Source organism: Myxine glutinosa, chromosome 14, assembly GCF_964187855.1.
Source record: "Myxine glutinosa chromosome 14, kmMyxGlut1.1, whole genome shotgun sequence".
Lineage (NCBI taxonomy): Eukaryota > Metazoa > Chordata > Myxini > Myxiniformes > Myxinidae > Myxine > Myxine glutinosa.
Window position 1 is genome coordinate 64,392,487 of NC_136274.1, and position 17,795 is coordinate 64,410,281.

Below are 17,795 nucleotides of genomic sequence, written 5' to 3' on the forward strand. Positions count from 1 at the left end.
AGTACCAAAAGGAACATCAGAACATTGGAAGAACAAGAACATTTTCTTTTTAGAACAACACAAAATTTACTTGAATCATCAGAATTATTTTACTCCCAAAGAAATCCCCAAACCCCACTGATGTACCATTCGAGTTGAAGAACTACAGATCTAACGGGATGGAGGTTTAATCACTCTAGTGGACCTTCTGACGGTTGTTGGTGTTATGGTTGCACTTTTACTGACTGCTGGTGAGGGAGAAACTACTGGTTTCTCATTTACACCAGTTTTGTCATTTCCTGGTTCTGGTATTGGATTTACCAACTTCTCTGGAGGTTTTAAGCTAACAGGAAAACTAATCGAGGGGACGTCTAGTCTTGGTACTGTTACGGATTTATGTGGATTTATGTGAATTACTATTCAGGTCTTTGCTTATCAATGTGTAGTCGATTGAAGGTTGTTGTGATTAAAGGGTCAGGAGCCCTTCTGGGAAAAAGGAGACCGGAAACGGAAGAAGAAAAGACACGAGGTCCTGGAGAAGCGACGATCTTCTTCCTCTTCCTCGCCCAGCTCCGACGCGAGTTGGGATCGATATAGAGCAGCGTGGAGGACGCTGCGTTTGAAAGCCCGTCTGACAAAAGGAGTTACCTGCGCGGGGTAATTACCCCTTGACACGTCAAGTTGCCGTGGGTTCGTGCACGGAACCCACCGTCCGGCACAGTTCGCCTCACCGTCTACAAGGACGCGTACGGGTCGCACCTTGGGCCTCGCGCGCGTTGCAAGCCGCGCTTGGTTTTGCCCTGTTGCTTGGCAAGGAGGTGTGCGCTGCAGCAGCTGTCCCCGGTGCGCGACGTACACGTTTGGAGCACGTCCGCCTGGGGTTCGTTCAACCGCCCGTGTGCGGAGAAGCCGACCATCATCTTGGTAAGGAGGGGCCCAGAGACATTGTGAGGGACAGAGACCAAAGGGGTCGTGAGTACCCAAGGGGTCGGGAGTGGGGAAAGGGGGACACATATGTAAGATGGCCATCTTAGTGATTGATTGTTGATTGTTGATGGTTGTTGATTCCTTGGGGGAATATATTATTGATTACTCTGGATCCTTGGTGTGGGGTTTCTTATTGACTGGAATTCATATTGATTGCGTTACGAAAGCGTATAAATCATATATCTTTCTGGCGGGGTGCCTCCCACGGTCCGGGGGTCACCGAGACCAGGTAGTCACCGGGAGGACCACGTAACAGTACCACCTCCGGTAGGTAAGCTCTCTCTAACGGATTTGGTGTTTGCTCTTGAGAGTCATCTGCGATCAAATGATCTACGTGTACAAATCGGCGGTTATTTCCCGGTATCCTGACTCGGTACGTATTAGGACTTTTAATGGATACGATGGTACCAGGTATCCACTTCTCTTTTCCTCCCCTTAAATTTCTAACACGTACCAGCTGATACATGTCATATTGGCGAACGTCCGGGTGTAATCCGTCGTGTTGGAATTTTGAAGCCCTCTGCCTCTTTTCGACTTTTCGTTGTGGACATTGTTTGATTAACGAAAGTTGGGTTCTCGGAGTGCGTTTCAGGAACAGTTCTGTGGGTGTTATCCCAGTTGTAGTGTGCGGCGTGTTCCTATAATTCAGGAGTACTTTTGCTATCCTGTGTTGTATCGACAATTGATTATCTGATTTCTTGAACATTCTCTTGAATGTCTGAATGTTCTTTTTGGCCAATCCATTTCAAGGATGGCAGGGAGGGCATAAGGTATGTTCAACACCATTGTATTTCAAAAATGCAACAAATTCGTCCGCAATGAATTTTGGTCCATTATCTGAGACTACGTTGGTGACCAACCCGTATCTTGCAAAAAGGATCGTAGAGCCTCGATCAAACCCCCCGCGGTGGCGCAAGACATAGGGAAGACTTCTAGCCATTTAGAGTAGCTGTCTACAACCACGAGAAAGTTTTGACCCTTGACCTCTGCATCGTCCACATGAATTCTCTGCCACGGTTCTGTAGCCCAAGGCCATAACAAAGGAGGAACTTTTGGTGCAAATTGTGCATCTGTGCATTTGCTACATGATCTGACCTTGTCTTCTATGTCCCCATCTAGCCCGGGCCACCAAACGAACGACCTCACTAACGCTTTCATTCGACAAACACCGGGGTGACTTCGTGAAGTTCACCGAGCATACCCGTTTGTAACGGGTTGGGAAATACAACCCGTCATCCCCACAACAAACATCCGTCATCGACCGACAGCTCGTCTCGCCATGTGAAGTACGGTTGTAACGTCTTATCCGTACAATAACTCGGCCATCCCGATAAAGTGTACTCGTACGCTATCGCTAATACTGGATTTTTCCCTGTACTCTCTGCAATTTGTTTTGCATTCAACGGTAACGAGTCCACCATTGTTTGGAAAACAAAGTTTTCTTCCGGATCTGCTGAACTTGGATCGTCGACTGGAAATCGGCTCAACATGTCAGCATTTGCGTTTTGTTGCGGCGTACGGTATTCAATGGCATAGGTGTGTACCCACTTAGTAACAATGCCCACCGTTGCATTCTAGCCGCTGCTAATGGAGGTATTTCTACTTTGGGACCGAATATTCGGGTCAGTGGCTTGTGATCTGAGATCAATTTGAACTTCCGCCCATACACGTACAAATGAAACTTCTTCAATCCATACATTATTGCCAATCTCTCTTTTTCAATTTGTGCTTAATTTCTTTTTGCTGCACTCGGGGTACCTGACGCGTATGCAATCGGACGTTCGGTCCCATCTGCCAATGTATGGCTGAGACAAGCCCCTAACCCTTTTGGGCATCTATGCTTAACACGAGCGGTTTCGTAGGATCGTAATGTACCAAGACTTTATCTCCTGTGAGAACCATCTTCACGTACTCGAACGCTTGCTCTAATTGCTGAGACCACGCCCACTTATTGGAATGGTTCAATAGGTCAAAGAGGGGTATCAGGTTTGAGGACAAATTTGGAATGAATTTTCCATAGTAGTTAACCATTCCCAACGGATTTAAATTCGGATACATTCGTTGGTTTCCCACTTTTCGAATTGCCTCTACCTTGGTTTGCAATGGACGAATCCCCTCAGCACTCAAACTATGACCTAGATAGTCAAGTCGTGTCTTTAAAAAATTGACATTTTACACCATTAAGTCGCACATTGTGCTTCTTCAATGCTTGCAACACCTTTCCCAACACCTTCACATGCTGATTTACCATATCGGTGGCTCCCACGATCTCATCCATATAGCAATGGACATTTTCTATTCCTAACAGAATTTTGTCCATGGTTGCTTGAAACAGCGATGGTGCTGTTTTTACACCAAAACTTAGTCTTTTTGGAGCTAGAAGACCTTTCTGTGTGTTTAGCACGAGTAATTTAGAGGAATCCTCATCAAGAAATAACTGATTGAATGCTCCCGTCAAATCAAGCTTGGGAAAACACTTTCGGCTGAGTGCCATTCTGTGTAATGTTGGCAAAGAAGTCCTGAGTGTTTGGTAGTTTGTAATTATCATCCTCAATGTCCTTGTTTAGGGCTTTGTAATCACCACAAACTCCGATTGATTTATTGGGTTTGGGAACATGTACTACTGGTGACGCCCAATCACTAACTGCTACTGATTTCAGTATTTCTGCTTTTATCAGCCTATCATACTCTTTGTCTACTTTGCCTGCCATAGAGTATGGAATTTGCCTCGCTTTCTGGAATACCGGTTTAGCATTCGGCTTTAATTTGAGTGTTGCTGGGTATCCTCTTATCCCTGCGCCGGTAGTCGAGAATAGTACCTTGTTCTGATTTAGCAACCTATTGAACTCTGGGGGGTAATCTTTTGATTCTAGGACCTTGGTTTTGGAGATGTCTGACACTGAGAAAATATTTTCCCAATTCAGTTTGATTTTACTCAACCAATCTCTCCCCAATGGGCATGGACGTGTCCCCTCTACCACCACAAGTTCTAACAACATCTCTGGTTTATCCGGGTATTTGACTGGTACCTTTACACAACCCAATGTAGGGACTACTTACCCCATGTAACTACGAAGAGTTATGTTTGTATCAATCAAGGTATACTTAGACAGGTTATTTCTATACACAGACTCTGAAATCGTGGAGCATGACGCCCCAGTATCCAGGTCCATGGTGATATCACAGTGTCCTACAGCGACATTTACTTTAATGGGTTTAACCTTATTGTGAGAGTCGTCACCGTTTCGGTGCAACCCAAATCCTTCATGGTCTTGTTCCCTATCTGATTCCTGATCGCTGTTGGAATCCATGTACTTGGCTGAATCTACAGTTTTTAAGCCTTAGTTCTTCTGTATTCGATCCTGTTGATTGATGTTCCCTGGACATACCTTGGAAATATGTCCCTTTTCATTGCAGGAATGACAGTTCACATTCCTGAGTCGGCAGTTTTCTGTGCGATGATTTGTCCCACCACAACATTTGCACCAGACTCCGGCCGCCGGCTTATTGTGTGCTTCCCTTTTCCTCCCACCTTGTACGAAACTTCTCTTCCCCTGCTGGACTCGATTCGCCTCCGAAGATGTCTGGACCATGTGCTCTCGGTTCGCTTTGCTGGCCATCTCGTCCGCCAGACATTTCACCCTGGCCTCCTCAAACGAGAAATCCACCTTGGACAATAAGTTTGTCTGAGTCCGAGACATTTTAGGGTGGAGTTCCGATACCAGCTTGTCTCGTAGGGCTTTGTTCAGAAAGGCCCCAAATGAGCATGTAGATGCGAGCTTCTTCAATTGCATGATGTAATCGGCCACCGTCTCGTTCTCTCCCTGGAAAGATGTCCAAAATTTATATCGCTTCATGATCACGATCGGTTTCGGCGTGTTCTGGTCTGTCAACAACGCCTTCAGCTGATGGTAAGTTTTCGATTTTGGCGCGGCTAGGTGACACAAGTTCTTCACTAACTTAAACGCTTCTGTACCAACCATGGCCAAAAATAAACTCGCCTGCAGCTCTTCCTCAATCCTATTCGCCGCCAAAAATGCGTCTCATCTGTCCGTGTAGTCCTCAAACAACTCTGCTTTTTCATCGAAAGGCGCAATATTCCCGAATACCGCCATATCTTGATTACGCCTTCCCCTGTCTGAACACCTTGTATCCTCGTCGCCAGTTTGTAACATACTGAACTAACACCTTCACGTCATTTCAGTATAGGAGCCGGGCCGAGTGAAGGAGACAGACACTGTCGACTGACGCCATGACAGGATGCTTTATTATGTGCATGCGCCATGCCTCACTCAATCATCATGTCATTCAACACAATACTGCACTCCGTGATTTGCTGGTGGTTGGCAGGTTTGATGACCGCACTCGTAGACGCCTGCTTGCTGAGAGAAGGCTGACTTTCCAAAATGCCAGAGACACCGCCATTTCCATGGAAAGTGCTGAACGCAACGCTACAAGCATCGGTGCCACTTGCTCGTCTGGTACCAGCCCTGCTGTGAATCGGTTGGATCATGTTCAGCCACAACGTTGGAACAAGGCTCCTCGTCAGAAGCCAGTGCAGTCTCAAACCCACAACAAATGTTTTCGGTGCAACGGAAAGCACCCTCCGGAGACGTGTCGGTTCAAAGATGCGCCATTTCTGTTCAAAAACTGGCCATATTGCTCCAGCTTGCATCACTCGCAAATCGGGAAAAGGGAAAGCTGCTGACAAGATTCATCAGTTTATCGGTTCGGAGGAACCTGAGCTTGACCAGGTGAGCTCTGTTTCCGACAACTCAGAATCGTATGACCTGTTTCATATTGATTCTTGCCATAAGCGGGACCCTTTTCTTGCCACTGTTATCAACAATCGACCATTGCAAATGGAGGTCGACACTGGTGCGGCTGTCTCGCTCATCAGCCGTGCTGTTAACACAAACCTGTGGAGTGATGCTGACCGACCCAACCTGAAACCTATACCTATGGACTATGGACCTATACCTATGGACTATTTACTGCAACCTATGGACTCTCCACCTATACAGGTGAGAAGATTGTTCCCTTCGGTACATGTGACGTCACGGTGGGCTACGATAACCGCGAGTTTCACCTACCCCTGATAGTCATTCCTCGAAAGGGCCCTTCCTTGCTCGGCAGGTACTGGTTGTAGTCAGGGCCCTTAGGGATATTTTGGGGCCGTTTGGTTCAAATTCTTCCAAAAGCACCAAATTTGGCCCAGATGTTGCCCATGCCATACTCTTTCGATTTTTGACGGGCGCCAAGACGGGCGCCCCCCCCCCCCTGGGGGCCTCATATTGGCGAAATACTAAATGGCCGCCACCCGGATTAGAGGAAAATCAGTTGAATAACCAAAAGGGTTGGAATCATGTATGATACCGCTTTTCAGGGGTTTTCGAGGTCGAGGAATCCAATTATGATGTTATTTTGATGATTCGAGGTCAAGGTCATCTTAAAGGTCATTTTTGAGTCAAACATGTCGGTTTTTTAGTTTTTTGTCAAGATTTACGCGAGGTTCACCATTTTATGTTTCTGGGTTGGGTAATCGAACTCTGACCTTATTTTTGACAATTAGAGGAAATATTTACATGTCTATTTCCTAATTTTCAGGCATATGCAGTTCATCAGTCTAATTACAAAGGTACGGATTTTGATGTTTTATGAACTGTATGCCATATCCTTGTGTTTAATTTTTGTGCGATCATGATCCGGGTTCATGTATACATGATTGTATACATGTCATCAATATGACGTCATAGGTCATGTGACCTGGCGGCCATATTGGATTTTATGAAAACCTTAAAAATGGATCCCTGCCTTCATTTTTCGATCGATTCATTTTGAACTTTGACCACTTATAGTACGCCATGTGATTGGATGCATATCCTAATTATGACGTCATAGGTCAGGTGACATGGCGGGATGGACCGGTATGGTCCCCGGATCATACCGCCCTTGGCGCCCGTCAAAAATCGAAAGAGTATGGCATGGGCAACATCTGCACCAAATTTGATGCTTTTGGAAGAATTTGAACCAAAATATCCCTCAGGGCCCTGACTATTGAGCATAATTCAACTGAAGTCGAAAGGCATTCATCAACTCCGGGCAGCCAATGTTTCGCCTACCGCAGCATACACACTAGAAAATGTGCTGGAGACATACCCGGATGTCTTCATGGATGAGCTTGGAACGTTGAAAGGACATATGGCTAAACTCAGTGTTGACCGGGATGCCAATCCTATATTTTTCAGAGCTTGCCCAGTCCCTTTTGCCCTGTGGGAGGGGATTGACAAGGAACTGGATCATCTTGAAAATCTGGGGATCATCGAGCAAATTCAGTACGCCGAATGGGCGGCGCCCATCGTTCCGGTCATAAAATCGGACCAGTCCATCCGCATATGTGGAGATTATAAAATGACCGTGAACAAGTGTTCTTCATTGGATGAATATCCAATCCCGAGCCCGAGGATCGAAGACCTCTATGCTTGTCTCATGGGAGGCAAGACTTTTACTATACTCTATCTCAAATTCGCCTATCTACAGCTCCGCTTGGACAAGAATTAGAAATGGTATTGTTACGGATCGCGGATTAAGATGTTATTTTACCGAGCGGTTGGTATTACCGCGTCCGAACAGTTACTCCCCGATTAGAACCCGATTCCACCCGACGTTGACCAGATCGCACCGCAGATATTCAATCGGGAAACCTCTAAAGCGACCGAAAGAGAATGAAAAGAGAAGAAGACAGAGTACGGAGGAAGAACAGATTTATTATACACACACAAGCAAAAAAAGAAAGAGCGACCAAAATTATTTACAGCAATGGATGGAAGAAGCAGTCACACAGTGCATCGTTAGCTTAAACTATTCATTTTACTTAACCCCAAGACAACGAGTAGGACAGACGACGTTCACACTTACACGGGGGATATTGCAGGCAGGTAGGGCTTGAGGTGGATTGCTGGAGAGGGAGGCAGGGTCGGAGGCAGCAGCTCTCAATTCCTCGCGGTTTTGGCAGGAAAACCCTCCGTCGCGTATCCGCTGCCGATGCTGTAGACGTCACGCGCTGGCTCGGTCACACCTGCTCCTCTCCTTCTGGTGGAGCCGTCTCCCTCCTCTCAGCGCGTCTCTCCAAAGCTGGTTTCCTCTCCTCTTTGGCTTGGAGCGTCTCGCCTCTCACCGCTCACAGCTCAGCTCACAGCTCCTTTTCGTATGTCACCTCTCCGCTCATCTCTCATCTGGTGAAGCAGTCCCTTCCAGTCCCTTTTATTACTCCGGGCGGAATCAAGCCGCCGGCTGCGAGGGCACGCCTACCGGGTCGCTAACCGAGGTGCTGGTTGGCCAAGTGGGGTTGGCTCACTCCTCCCCTCTATGACGAGGTGGAGACACGCCTTTCTTCTCCGAGATTAGCACATGGGCAATGGCGGCTTGCGGGATTGAATACCACTCGCACCGCTTTTGAAAGGAACTTTGGGAGAGTGGAGATGATTGGGGAAATTGAAAGGGCCTACACTTATTTCGTTTGATACAATGCAGAGTCAATCTGGTGGGAAACACATATTTAGCCTACATGGAATAAGGAAATACACTATTTAAAAAGATATATCATGGCCTACGTGTAAGTTTCATGGAATTAACTAGGAGGACGGCTGCGACCATTATTTACATTACGAGGGTGTTACACATAACAAAACCATACTTTTCACATTCGTTACACTTCCTCCAAAATTGTTACACTTCTCAAAAACCGTTACACTTCTCAAATTCGTTACACTTCTCAAAACCGTTACAGTATCTTACCATCAACACGCATCGTGGGTTGTACAGGTACCACCGACTCAGTTTTGGAGTGAAATCTGCACCTGGCATTTATCAATGTGTCATGGACAGTTTGTTTGCCACCGAACGCAATGTCGTTTGTTACCAGAATTATATTCTGGTTACTGGTCGTGTGGATGCTGAACATCTACAAAACCTGGATCGAGTTCTGAAGAAGATTTTGGATTCCGGCCTATGTTTGCGTCGAGACAAGTGCAAGTTTATGGTGCCATCGGTCACGTACCTGGGTCATACGATTGATGCCGAGGGTCTACACCCGACAGATGAGAAAGTCCGAGCTATCAAGGATGCTCCTGCTCCATGAGACATAACCAAATTGAAGTCATACCTCGGTTTGGTTCAGTTCTATGGTTGTTACATCCCAAATGTGACCAACGTTTTGGGCCCCCTTTATCGTCTCTTGAGGAAAGGAGTCTCCTGGAGCTGGGGGTCCACTGAACAATCAGCATTCCAGACCTCCAAGGATCTGCTCAAATCGTCCAATGTTCTCATTCATTTTGATCCAGAGAAGGATCTTGTGCTGACATGCGATGCCTGTCGGTATGGAGTGGGTAGTGTATTATCACACGTGATGCTTGATGGTATGGAAAGACCTGTTGCATTTGCTTCCAGAACGTTGTCTCCGGCAGAGCATAACGATTGCCAACTTGACAAGGAAGGATTGGGAATCGTTTTCGACATCAGCAAATTTCGCCAGTACCTTCTTGGACATCATTTCACGATTCGCACTGATCACAAGCCGCTGATCAATCTGTTTGGTCCAACTAAGGCGACGTCTGACACTACCGCCCAGGATCATCCGATGGTCCCTGCTTCTCACTGCTTATGACTACACCAGATGTTATAAGCCCGGTTCATCTATTGCAAATGCAGATGCCATGAGTCGGTTACCCCTTCCAGAATGATGTGATGTTGACCTGATGGTCACCTGAGGGTAACCCAGCTTTTGCGGCTTTTAAAGCACGTAAAAACGAACTCTGCGTGGAAAATGGTTGCCTACTCTGAGGATGTAGTGTTGTGATCCTGGAAAATCTGCGTTCCAGGGTCATGGATGAAATCCATGACTCTCACCCTGGGATTGTGAAGATTAAGTCACTCGCTAGAAACTACGTGTGGTGGCCGAATCTTGATGCTGATATCGAACATCATGTTCGACATTGCTACCCCTGCCGGAGCACCCGGAGAGTCCGAGATGGGTGTCAGAGCACCCCAAAATAGGTATTTGCTTTCTTCTCAAACGACATGCGCAATTTCGATGAAACTTCACCACAACATTAATCACCCATGATGTACCAATATTTGTTCAAGGCATTAGAAAAATTGGAGTCTTATGAGGTATATGGGGTTGGGGGAGGGGCAGTTGCCCCCCAAAATAGTTTTTTGTTTGTTTAAAGTCTTATGATTATGTTAGTATGGTTCTACTTGCTTCCCTGTCTTCTAGCAACGATTGAAATTGGTTTAAAATACCCTTAGTCGGTGCAGTATACTGTTTATTCTACCAGGTGAGTGCCAGGGGTATTTCCCCGATGTTTATTATATGCCGTGAGTAAACTTTGGTACATCACAGGTGATGAAGATTGTAGTCGTTTCGTTGAAATTGTGTGTGTAGTTTTGGAGAAGAGAGCAAATACTTATTTTCAAACCACGCCCTCCATTTCAAAACTATTTTCAAACTTATTCTCGGCCCCTCTAATGAGCGCAGATTTTGATACGATCAATACACCTTCATTCAGCATCAGATATGAAGTTTGTGGCCAAGTTTCATCAAAATCCTATGTTTGGTTCAAGTGATAATGATGGTGTTTATGGACTCGGTGGCGACTCACTCACTGACTTACCTCCAGACACTGCTCGATCGCATAAGCTCCATTGGTGTAGTGCCAAATTTTGAGGTGCCAGAGCTTTGCAAAAATGTCGGCCATGACGTCATTGCCATCTCATACGATCACTTCAAGTTTTAATATGACACGAACCATTTGAGTTCCCCTAAAATGAGTGATAAATGAAATACGTACCTTTTACCTTGATTAATAAAAATACACCCATTTTACCGCACATGCGCACGCACACACATACACACACACACATGCATGCACTGTCTCTGCCGTGCCTGTTTGTGTGTCTCTGTGCTGCCCCAGTCTACGTCTACGTCTATGCCTGTCTCTGTCGCACCTGTCTGACTGTGCCTGTATCTGTCTCTGCCGCACCGGTCTGTCTGTGTCTGTATCTGTGTCTGTCTCTGCTGTGCCGGTCTGTGTCTTTCTGCCCACTGGTGTGAGTCTGTCTTTGCCGCACGCCAAGTGAACAACATCCAGCCTTCCATGCACACATCTCCCATCCAAGCACAAACCTAGTCTCCGAGATGGTTGGATTGTGCTTGTTGAACCTGAAAACTTTAACTTCCAGCAAAGTGGAGACTCCTTGGTGCAGGTGCGTGAGACAATTGCAGTGAGGGGAAAATAAAAACAGGTTTATATGTTAGTGTGTATTAAACAAAAGGATCAACTCTGACCCTGAACGCAACATGATGCTGATGCCGTGTGCGTAAATTATGCCAACACATCACCTTCAAACTAGATAGCATCCATGTGCTACTCAGGTCTTTGAAGACAGATTTTTGGTCACAAATACCTGAAATTAGAGTGGCTGATCAGCTTACCCTCTTATGGGCTCATCAGGATAACCTGCTGGTAAATCATTGATTTGTGACCATGCTTCACAGCCCAAAGGTGAGTGTGGGTGTCTCTTTGGTATACTGTCAGTGTAAATGTGGTGATCAAGCTGGATACTGTTACGGATTTGTCACTTCCGTCGTTGTGGTTTTCATCCACTGTAAGCATTTTTGGTTCCATGTACTATTCTTGGTATAGTTTGAGTGAAGTGGAAATAACTGTCTTCAAAAGGAAAAAAGTGTTTTAAAAGAAACCGGAAACCGGATCGGGAGAAACCGGAAGAAGAAGAGTAGGAAGGAAAAGCGGAGCAAGTGAGGTCGGGAAGAAAAGCCAAGCTGCTTTGAGGTCTCGAGCAGACGCTGGCGAACGTGGGTCACGAGCGAAGTTTGGTTTTCCCGGGAAAGGGATTCCTGTGACAGTCGTGATCGCTGTGACAGATAAACCTGCGTGACGGGTTTTGCGGTCGATTCCGAAGAGAATCATTGTTGGAGAGCAGGTATGCCTCCATTACGGGCCCGCCCGCCATTTCACCTCGCTCCCGCCATTTTGCCTCGCTCCAGCCATTTCACCGCGCCCAGCCGTTGGTCTGGTTTGCGTGTGTAACGTGGATTTTGATTGGGAATTTGCGGTTCTCCGTTTGGGTGCCGCTGAACGTTCCTACCAGCGTCATTGTCTGGTGAAACGAAGGTGTGATTTCCCAGTCGTCTTTTGGGTGCACCTTTGCGGCTCTTCGGCAGTGTTGACTGTCAGCCGACCTGGATTCTGGTCTCGATACGACCTGTTTCTTGTGATCACAGGAGCGTGGATCGACTTTGGCCTGGTGCCGGGACAGAGACTTTGGGGAATGTTACTTTGCGCTCACGTGGAGCACAGTGAGTTATCGAGTAAGAAACTGATGGTACCATCATAGGAATTGTATGGTATTTTGGTTGTGCAATTGAAAGTATATTGTACTTGTGCTGTTATTCTTGTGTGACATTAATACAATACTTGGGTTTTTTTTTTAACAATTGGTTGGTGTGGTTTCAACATTGGTCATTGACACACATAATAACACATCTTTCTGCCGTGACTCCTTTCAGGGCTTGGAGGTACACCGTGACCGGGGTGTGGGGAGGAGCACGTAACAATACGTTTACCGTTTAGCTGGACACGTGATCAAATTGGATAAGATAATAACTCGCAAAACTTTCCAAACTGAGTAAAGAAAATAACATGTTAAATTTTTTGTGATTGACATAAACATTGTATCCCTGGCAGGTCATCGGTGAAATGGTGAACTTCTTGGAATGGCTTTCGTCCCAAGGCCTGAGAGCAGAAACAGCCCAAGCAGTGATTGATATGCTTGGAATTGAGAATCGGAAGGTTATTCGAGCTTGCACTGAGTCGGATCCATTACGGACCGAGCTCCTCTCTCTCGCAAAAGAGAAATTACAATTTGCGATGTATGCTGACTTCTGTAAATTTATGAATTCTTTTTCAAAGCAGCAAGATGTCCAGATTGCAGGGTCTTCTCTTTTGGGAAGTATTTCCGTCACCTTGGAGAATGTTATTCGGGAACTTTCCAGTTTCTGTGAAAAGAATTTCGGATCCCAAAAGGCGCATCGGGACAACGTTTCTGGTTTCTATGGAATCGGGCCCGGTGATTTCTGCAGCCTCCAATTTCAGGATGATGGATTAACACCCAAGTCTGGTACGTGACGTATTATTTAAATGCAACATAGCATGTCAAGAAGTAACCTTAATGTTCTGTGATTTAAAAAAATTTTTTTTTTAAATCTCTGCCACCAAAGGTGGATGGAGGTTATGTTTTCACCTTTGTCTGTCTGTGAGCAGGATATCTTGAAAGATTGTGGATGGATTCTGATGAAACTTGGTGGACAGGTCATGTGTGTGACGACGTATTGATTAGATTTTGGTGAAGATCCGATGCAGATCCTATAATTAGCTCTTCAGCCGCACGGCAGGAGACAGGGTTTTGTGATTGTGTGCGTGTCTGTCGCTGGTTTTTATCTCCACATGCAGGTTTCAGAAGGTGGAATGGAGTCTTCCCAGTGTCAAAGTATCCACCTCTTTCAGTAATACTGTGAGAACCAACCTCACTAAAGTGGCTAATATTGTGATTTTATTCATGCACCTGTGCACATATATACCTTAAACCCATTTATTTGACTAGAGGGGACCATTTGGGACGAGAATTGCCCAGTTGTCATTATCTGACTGTTTACACAAACGAGTTGTGATCATATTCATATGGCTCGTCATGTACGTGATTCACGATATTTCTTAATTTGTTAAATTTTACATGCATGCACTAATATTTACTCAAGATACACACAGATGGTACCAAATTTTAGATAATCATGCCCTCTATGCATATAAACCCATGTATCATGATGATGGGGGAAGTTCTGTTCTACCCCCGCTAATTTCACCCCAAATCCTCTTTTTTGAAATACCAACTTCTTTCCTGGAAGTCCTTGGTGTCCTTGTGTTTATACTTCTCCCACCCCCCCCCCCCCACCCCTCTTCCCACGCCGCCTCCCCCCAAGCCCTCTCCCTCCCACACATTCCCGATGTCCCTCACAAATGTTGTGTTTATGTGCTTCCCCTTCTCTCCCCATCTTGTCTACCGCTCCCCTTTTTATACACTTTGTTTGTTTGTCTGTTTTATTTGTTTGTGTGATAAATGTTAGCTCTTTCACGAGCCTCGATTATGGATACAAAAAAAAAAAAATCCAGTTTTCCACCCTTCAGGAATCCAAAACCAAGTTTCACGGGCCAAGTTGTGAAGTTTTCTTGTTCTCAGTTTTGTTCCGAGGGTTCTTTTGAGGATCGTCATTGAGCACTCAACAGCTTCCAACTGCAGTTTGTTTGTTGTAATATTCCCAGGGATCATTTTAAAGATCTGTTTGGTTCTTTTTTTAAATCATTTCCATTGCTCCAATAACACTGGTACAATTTCAGCGCTCTTCGTCTTTTCACTTCATTTTTGCGATTTTGCTATTTCATCATTTTCTTGTCCTGTGCTGTTGAGACTAATTTGGCTGGGTCCTGACACCTCAATTAGCAATGCCTTTTTTTTTTTTTTGTGTACACAAGTATGATATCTGGTCACAATGCTTTCCTTTCTCTGCTCTATGGGATAATTAGGTTGTATGTGAGCCAGGGATTACTAAATTGTTTTTGCTTTTGGATAATGTTTCCATTAGTTTTCTGGAACTGGAATATTGAGTCTTTTGTGGATGGGTTAGTGGATAACTTTATTTTGAGAAGATGGAGAAGACAAATTAATAATTTGGTGAAAAGGTCAGTGTCACATAAAATCGTAAATTTGTATCTAATTGATCTGAAATTTTAAGAATTTGCTTACTGGATCACTGCATTGGTTCACCAATCAAAAGCTAGAAGCTGATTGTTTTTTTTGGTTTGTTTTTTTGAACAAAAGGTCAATGTTACATAAAATCATAAATTTTCATTGGATTGACTTTTAATTTGAGCAGGGTTTGCATATTGGGTTGCTGAAGCCTATTGCTTTTGTGGTCAAAAGGTAAAGGTCAAATCTTCCACCTAAAGTTGTCAATGTTTTGGTATTTTTCCTTGGCATTTTTCATCATGTTTCACAAACGGAAGACGAATAAGAAGTCTGGATGTAAAGTGCACGAGGATGGGCTTTACATTTTCAGATGCTTTCTCGTTTTTTTTTGTTTTTTTTTTTTAAAGTGATTCGTCACTTTTGAGAGAAGCCTGGTGTTGGCTTCGCAGTTAAGTTGGCTGGCTAGGATCTTCGGGTCTGAGTTTGAGTTCCGAAACGAGTTACTGAAAACGGGTATCTTCACTTGCACCACCGAAGGTGGATGGAGGTTGTTTTCACCCCTGACTGTTACTTGGGAATTTTAAAATTTATTTATTTATTTTTGACAAGTATGTTGATCACTCGGGTTTGTGCGTTTTTGTCTGTCCGCTCACTTATGCTTGCCTGCAGGTCACTTTTAAATTGATCTTCACGAAACTTCACCAAATGGTAGAGTGTAGAGTTGGTGGTCCGACAGAATCCTATATTTTTGAGGTCAAAAGGTCAACATAGGCCAAAGGTCAACCACTTCTTTTCAAATTTCTAAAATCCTCAATTTCCATCCGATTGGCTTGAAATTTGAAGAGGATTTTCATATCGGCTAACTAAATTCAACCACAAACTCTTTTGGAGATCAACATCGGCCAAAATGTCAACATCGGCCTGGACTTAAAACAAATGGAAACTACTTAGACTGTCAGGAAAGAAGTCAGAATTTGAAAAAGGTGGATTAGCATGGTTATAAAAGATCAAGGTTTTGGATGGGGGAAGACGTGAGATGGTGGTGAACCTGGAGTTTTAAAGACCTGGAGGGAGGAGTGAGATTGAAGAGAGTGAGTTTGTTCCAGAGGTGGGAGTAAAGAGGAATGAAAGTCAAGGTGAGCAGAGTTGATTTTGGCAGTTTCACCAGAAGAGGGTTGCTGGCAGATCTTGTGTGTCCTGGAGGAATATTTGGGGGACAGAGCAGGGGGAGCTCGGCCGGAGAAGAGAATGTAGAAGACAAAGAGCACCGACCTGCCTGCGGTGAGAGAGTGATAGGCCCTCAGAATCGGCTTCATTGTGGGAGATACCAATGATTCTAAAAGCTTTGGTTTTTACAGCATTAAGCTGAGCTAGGTGTGAGGCAGGAACACCAGCCCAGAGGGGAAAGCAGTATTCCATCAAGCTGTGGATGAAAGCTTTGTATGTGGTGAGAAGCTGTCGTGCCAAGAAAGGACATCGCACGACGGAAGATGCCCAGTCGGCGACTGCCTTTTGAGGCCAGCTTGGAAATGTGGTTTTCCGAGGAAAGATCATGGCAGATTATGAGACCCAAAAGCTTGAGTGACAGAAGGTTTTCCAGATGGTCTTTACGAAAAGAAATAGTGAGGGTGTGAGATTTGTCAGGATTGAAAGGCATGTTCAACTTGTTTGACCAGTTTGCGATTTTTATCCGGTCTGCAGAGAGTGAAGAGGCTACTGCCTGCTGATCGCAGTGTTGAGATATGGAGCGGCAGAGGGTGGTCATCAGCAAAAACAGAGGATTTTTCAGAGAGTCGGATAGATCATTAATGAAGACCACAAAAAGCACAGGGCACAGAACACTCCCCTGAGGAACTCTAGCCTGGACAGGAAGGGGAGATGAGATAATTCCATTCAGGGCCACACGTTGACAACGACCGGAGAGGAAGTCTGCAAGCTATGCGTGGAGATTTCCATAGATACCATAAGAGGAAAGTTTGGTGAGCAGGGTAGGGTGCTTACTGCATTGAAGGCATGAGATATGCCAAGGGAGAAGGCCATGATTTCCTGTCTGACGTTGAGACAGCCGAAGCAGCATGTCCAGAGTGGAGTGGCCTGATCTGAATCCATTTGGATTATCTAAGATCAAGCCATTGGAGAAGAGGAAGGATTCAATGTTGGAAGCAATGATTTATTCCATCACCTTGCTGATGATTGGGATAAGGCAGATTGGTCTGCAGTTGCAGGGACCTGTTTTTGCACCTTTTTGTGTAAAGCGGTAATGTTGGATGATTTCCAAGCAGATGGAAGATGACCTTGAGCAAAAGAGGGTGAAGAGAACAGAGAGAGGGTGAGATAGTGGCACAGGATTTTAGGACCTGCGGGCTGATGCCGTCTGGTCCAGTTGGAGAATCAGTAGAGGTTTGACAAAAACTTCTCCACCTTGTCGGGAAAGAAGGACGCAGAAGAATCCAGGAGCAGCTGGGTACGACTGGTTATGGTGGGTACAGAGAGCGATGGGTTTGGGACACAAGGTTTTGAGGCAAACACAGGGAAGAGGCATTCAGCTTTTTCACGTGCAGTGTCACATGCAGCTGTAAAGCCATTTGAGGTAAGGGAGGGAATGGAAGGGGAACAAACACCAGAAACAGATTTGACCAGGCACCACCAAGATTTGGAGGAAGGAGATGGGTTTGAGAGTTCATTCTTGAGAGTAGCGATGCTATTTCTTGGCTCTCCTGAGGGTAGACACACTAATTCTGAGCTTTGTCAAAGGAAATTGAGATTTTTAATGGCAGTAACTTCCAGAATATTTTTTGATGAATTTTACATTATTGTTACGTTTGTAGGGGTTAGGCAATTGTTACCTTAGGCCAGGTAGAATTGTATAGGTCGTGTGCTCCGTATGGCTCGATGATTAAGAATAAGAAGAAGAACCCCCATGTATCATATGTAGGATATTGACCAGATGTCGTGGAAGCGCGTATAAGTGTCCCCATGAGAGGGGTGGGGTTATGTTAATTAGT

General features: G+C 45.2%; 1 protein-coding gene across 1 annotated transcript in view; it reads left to right on the top strand.

The window, feature by feature from the left end:
- Positions 1-17,795, top strand: part of LOC137439271 (uncharacterized) — a 37,445-nt gene that overhangs the window by 16,547 nt on the left and 3,103 nt on the right. Inside the window, exon 2 of the mRNA XM_078767897.1 lies at positions 12,735-13,167. Within this exon, the coding sequence (XP_078624023.1) occupies positions 12,735-13,167 (433 nt within the window). The remainder of the gene's footprint in view (positions 1-12,734; positions 13,168-17,795) is intronic.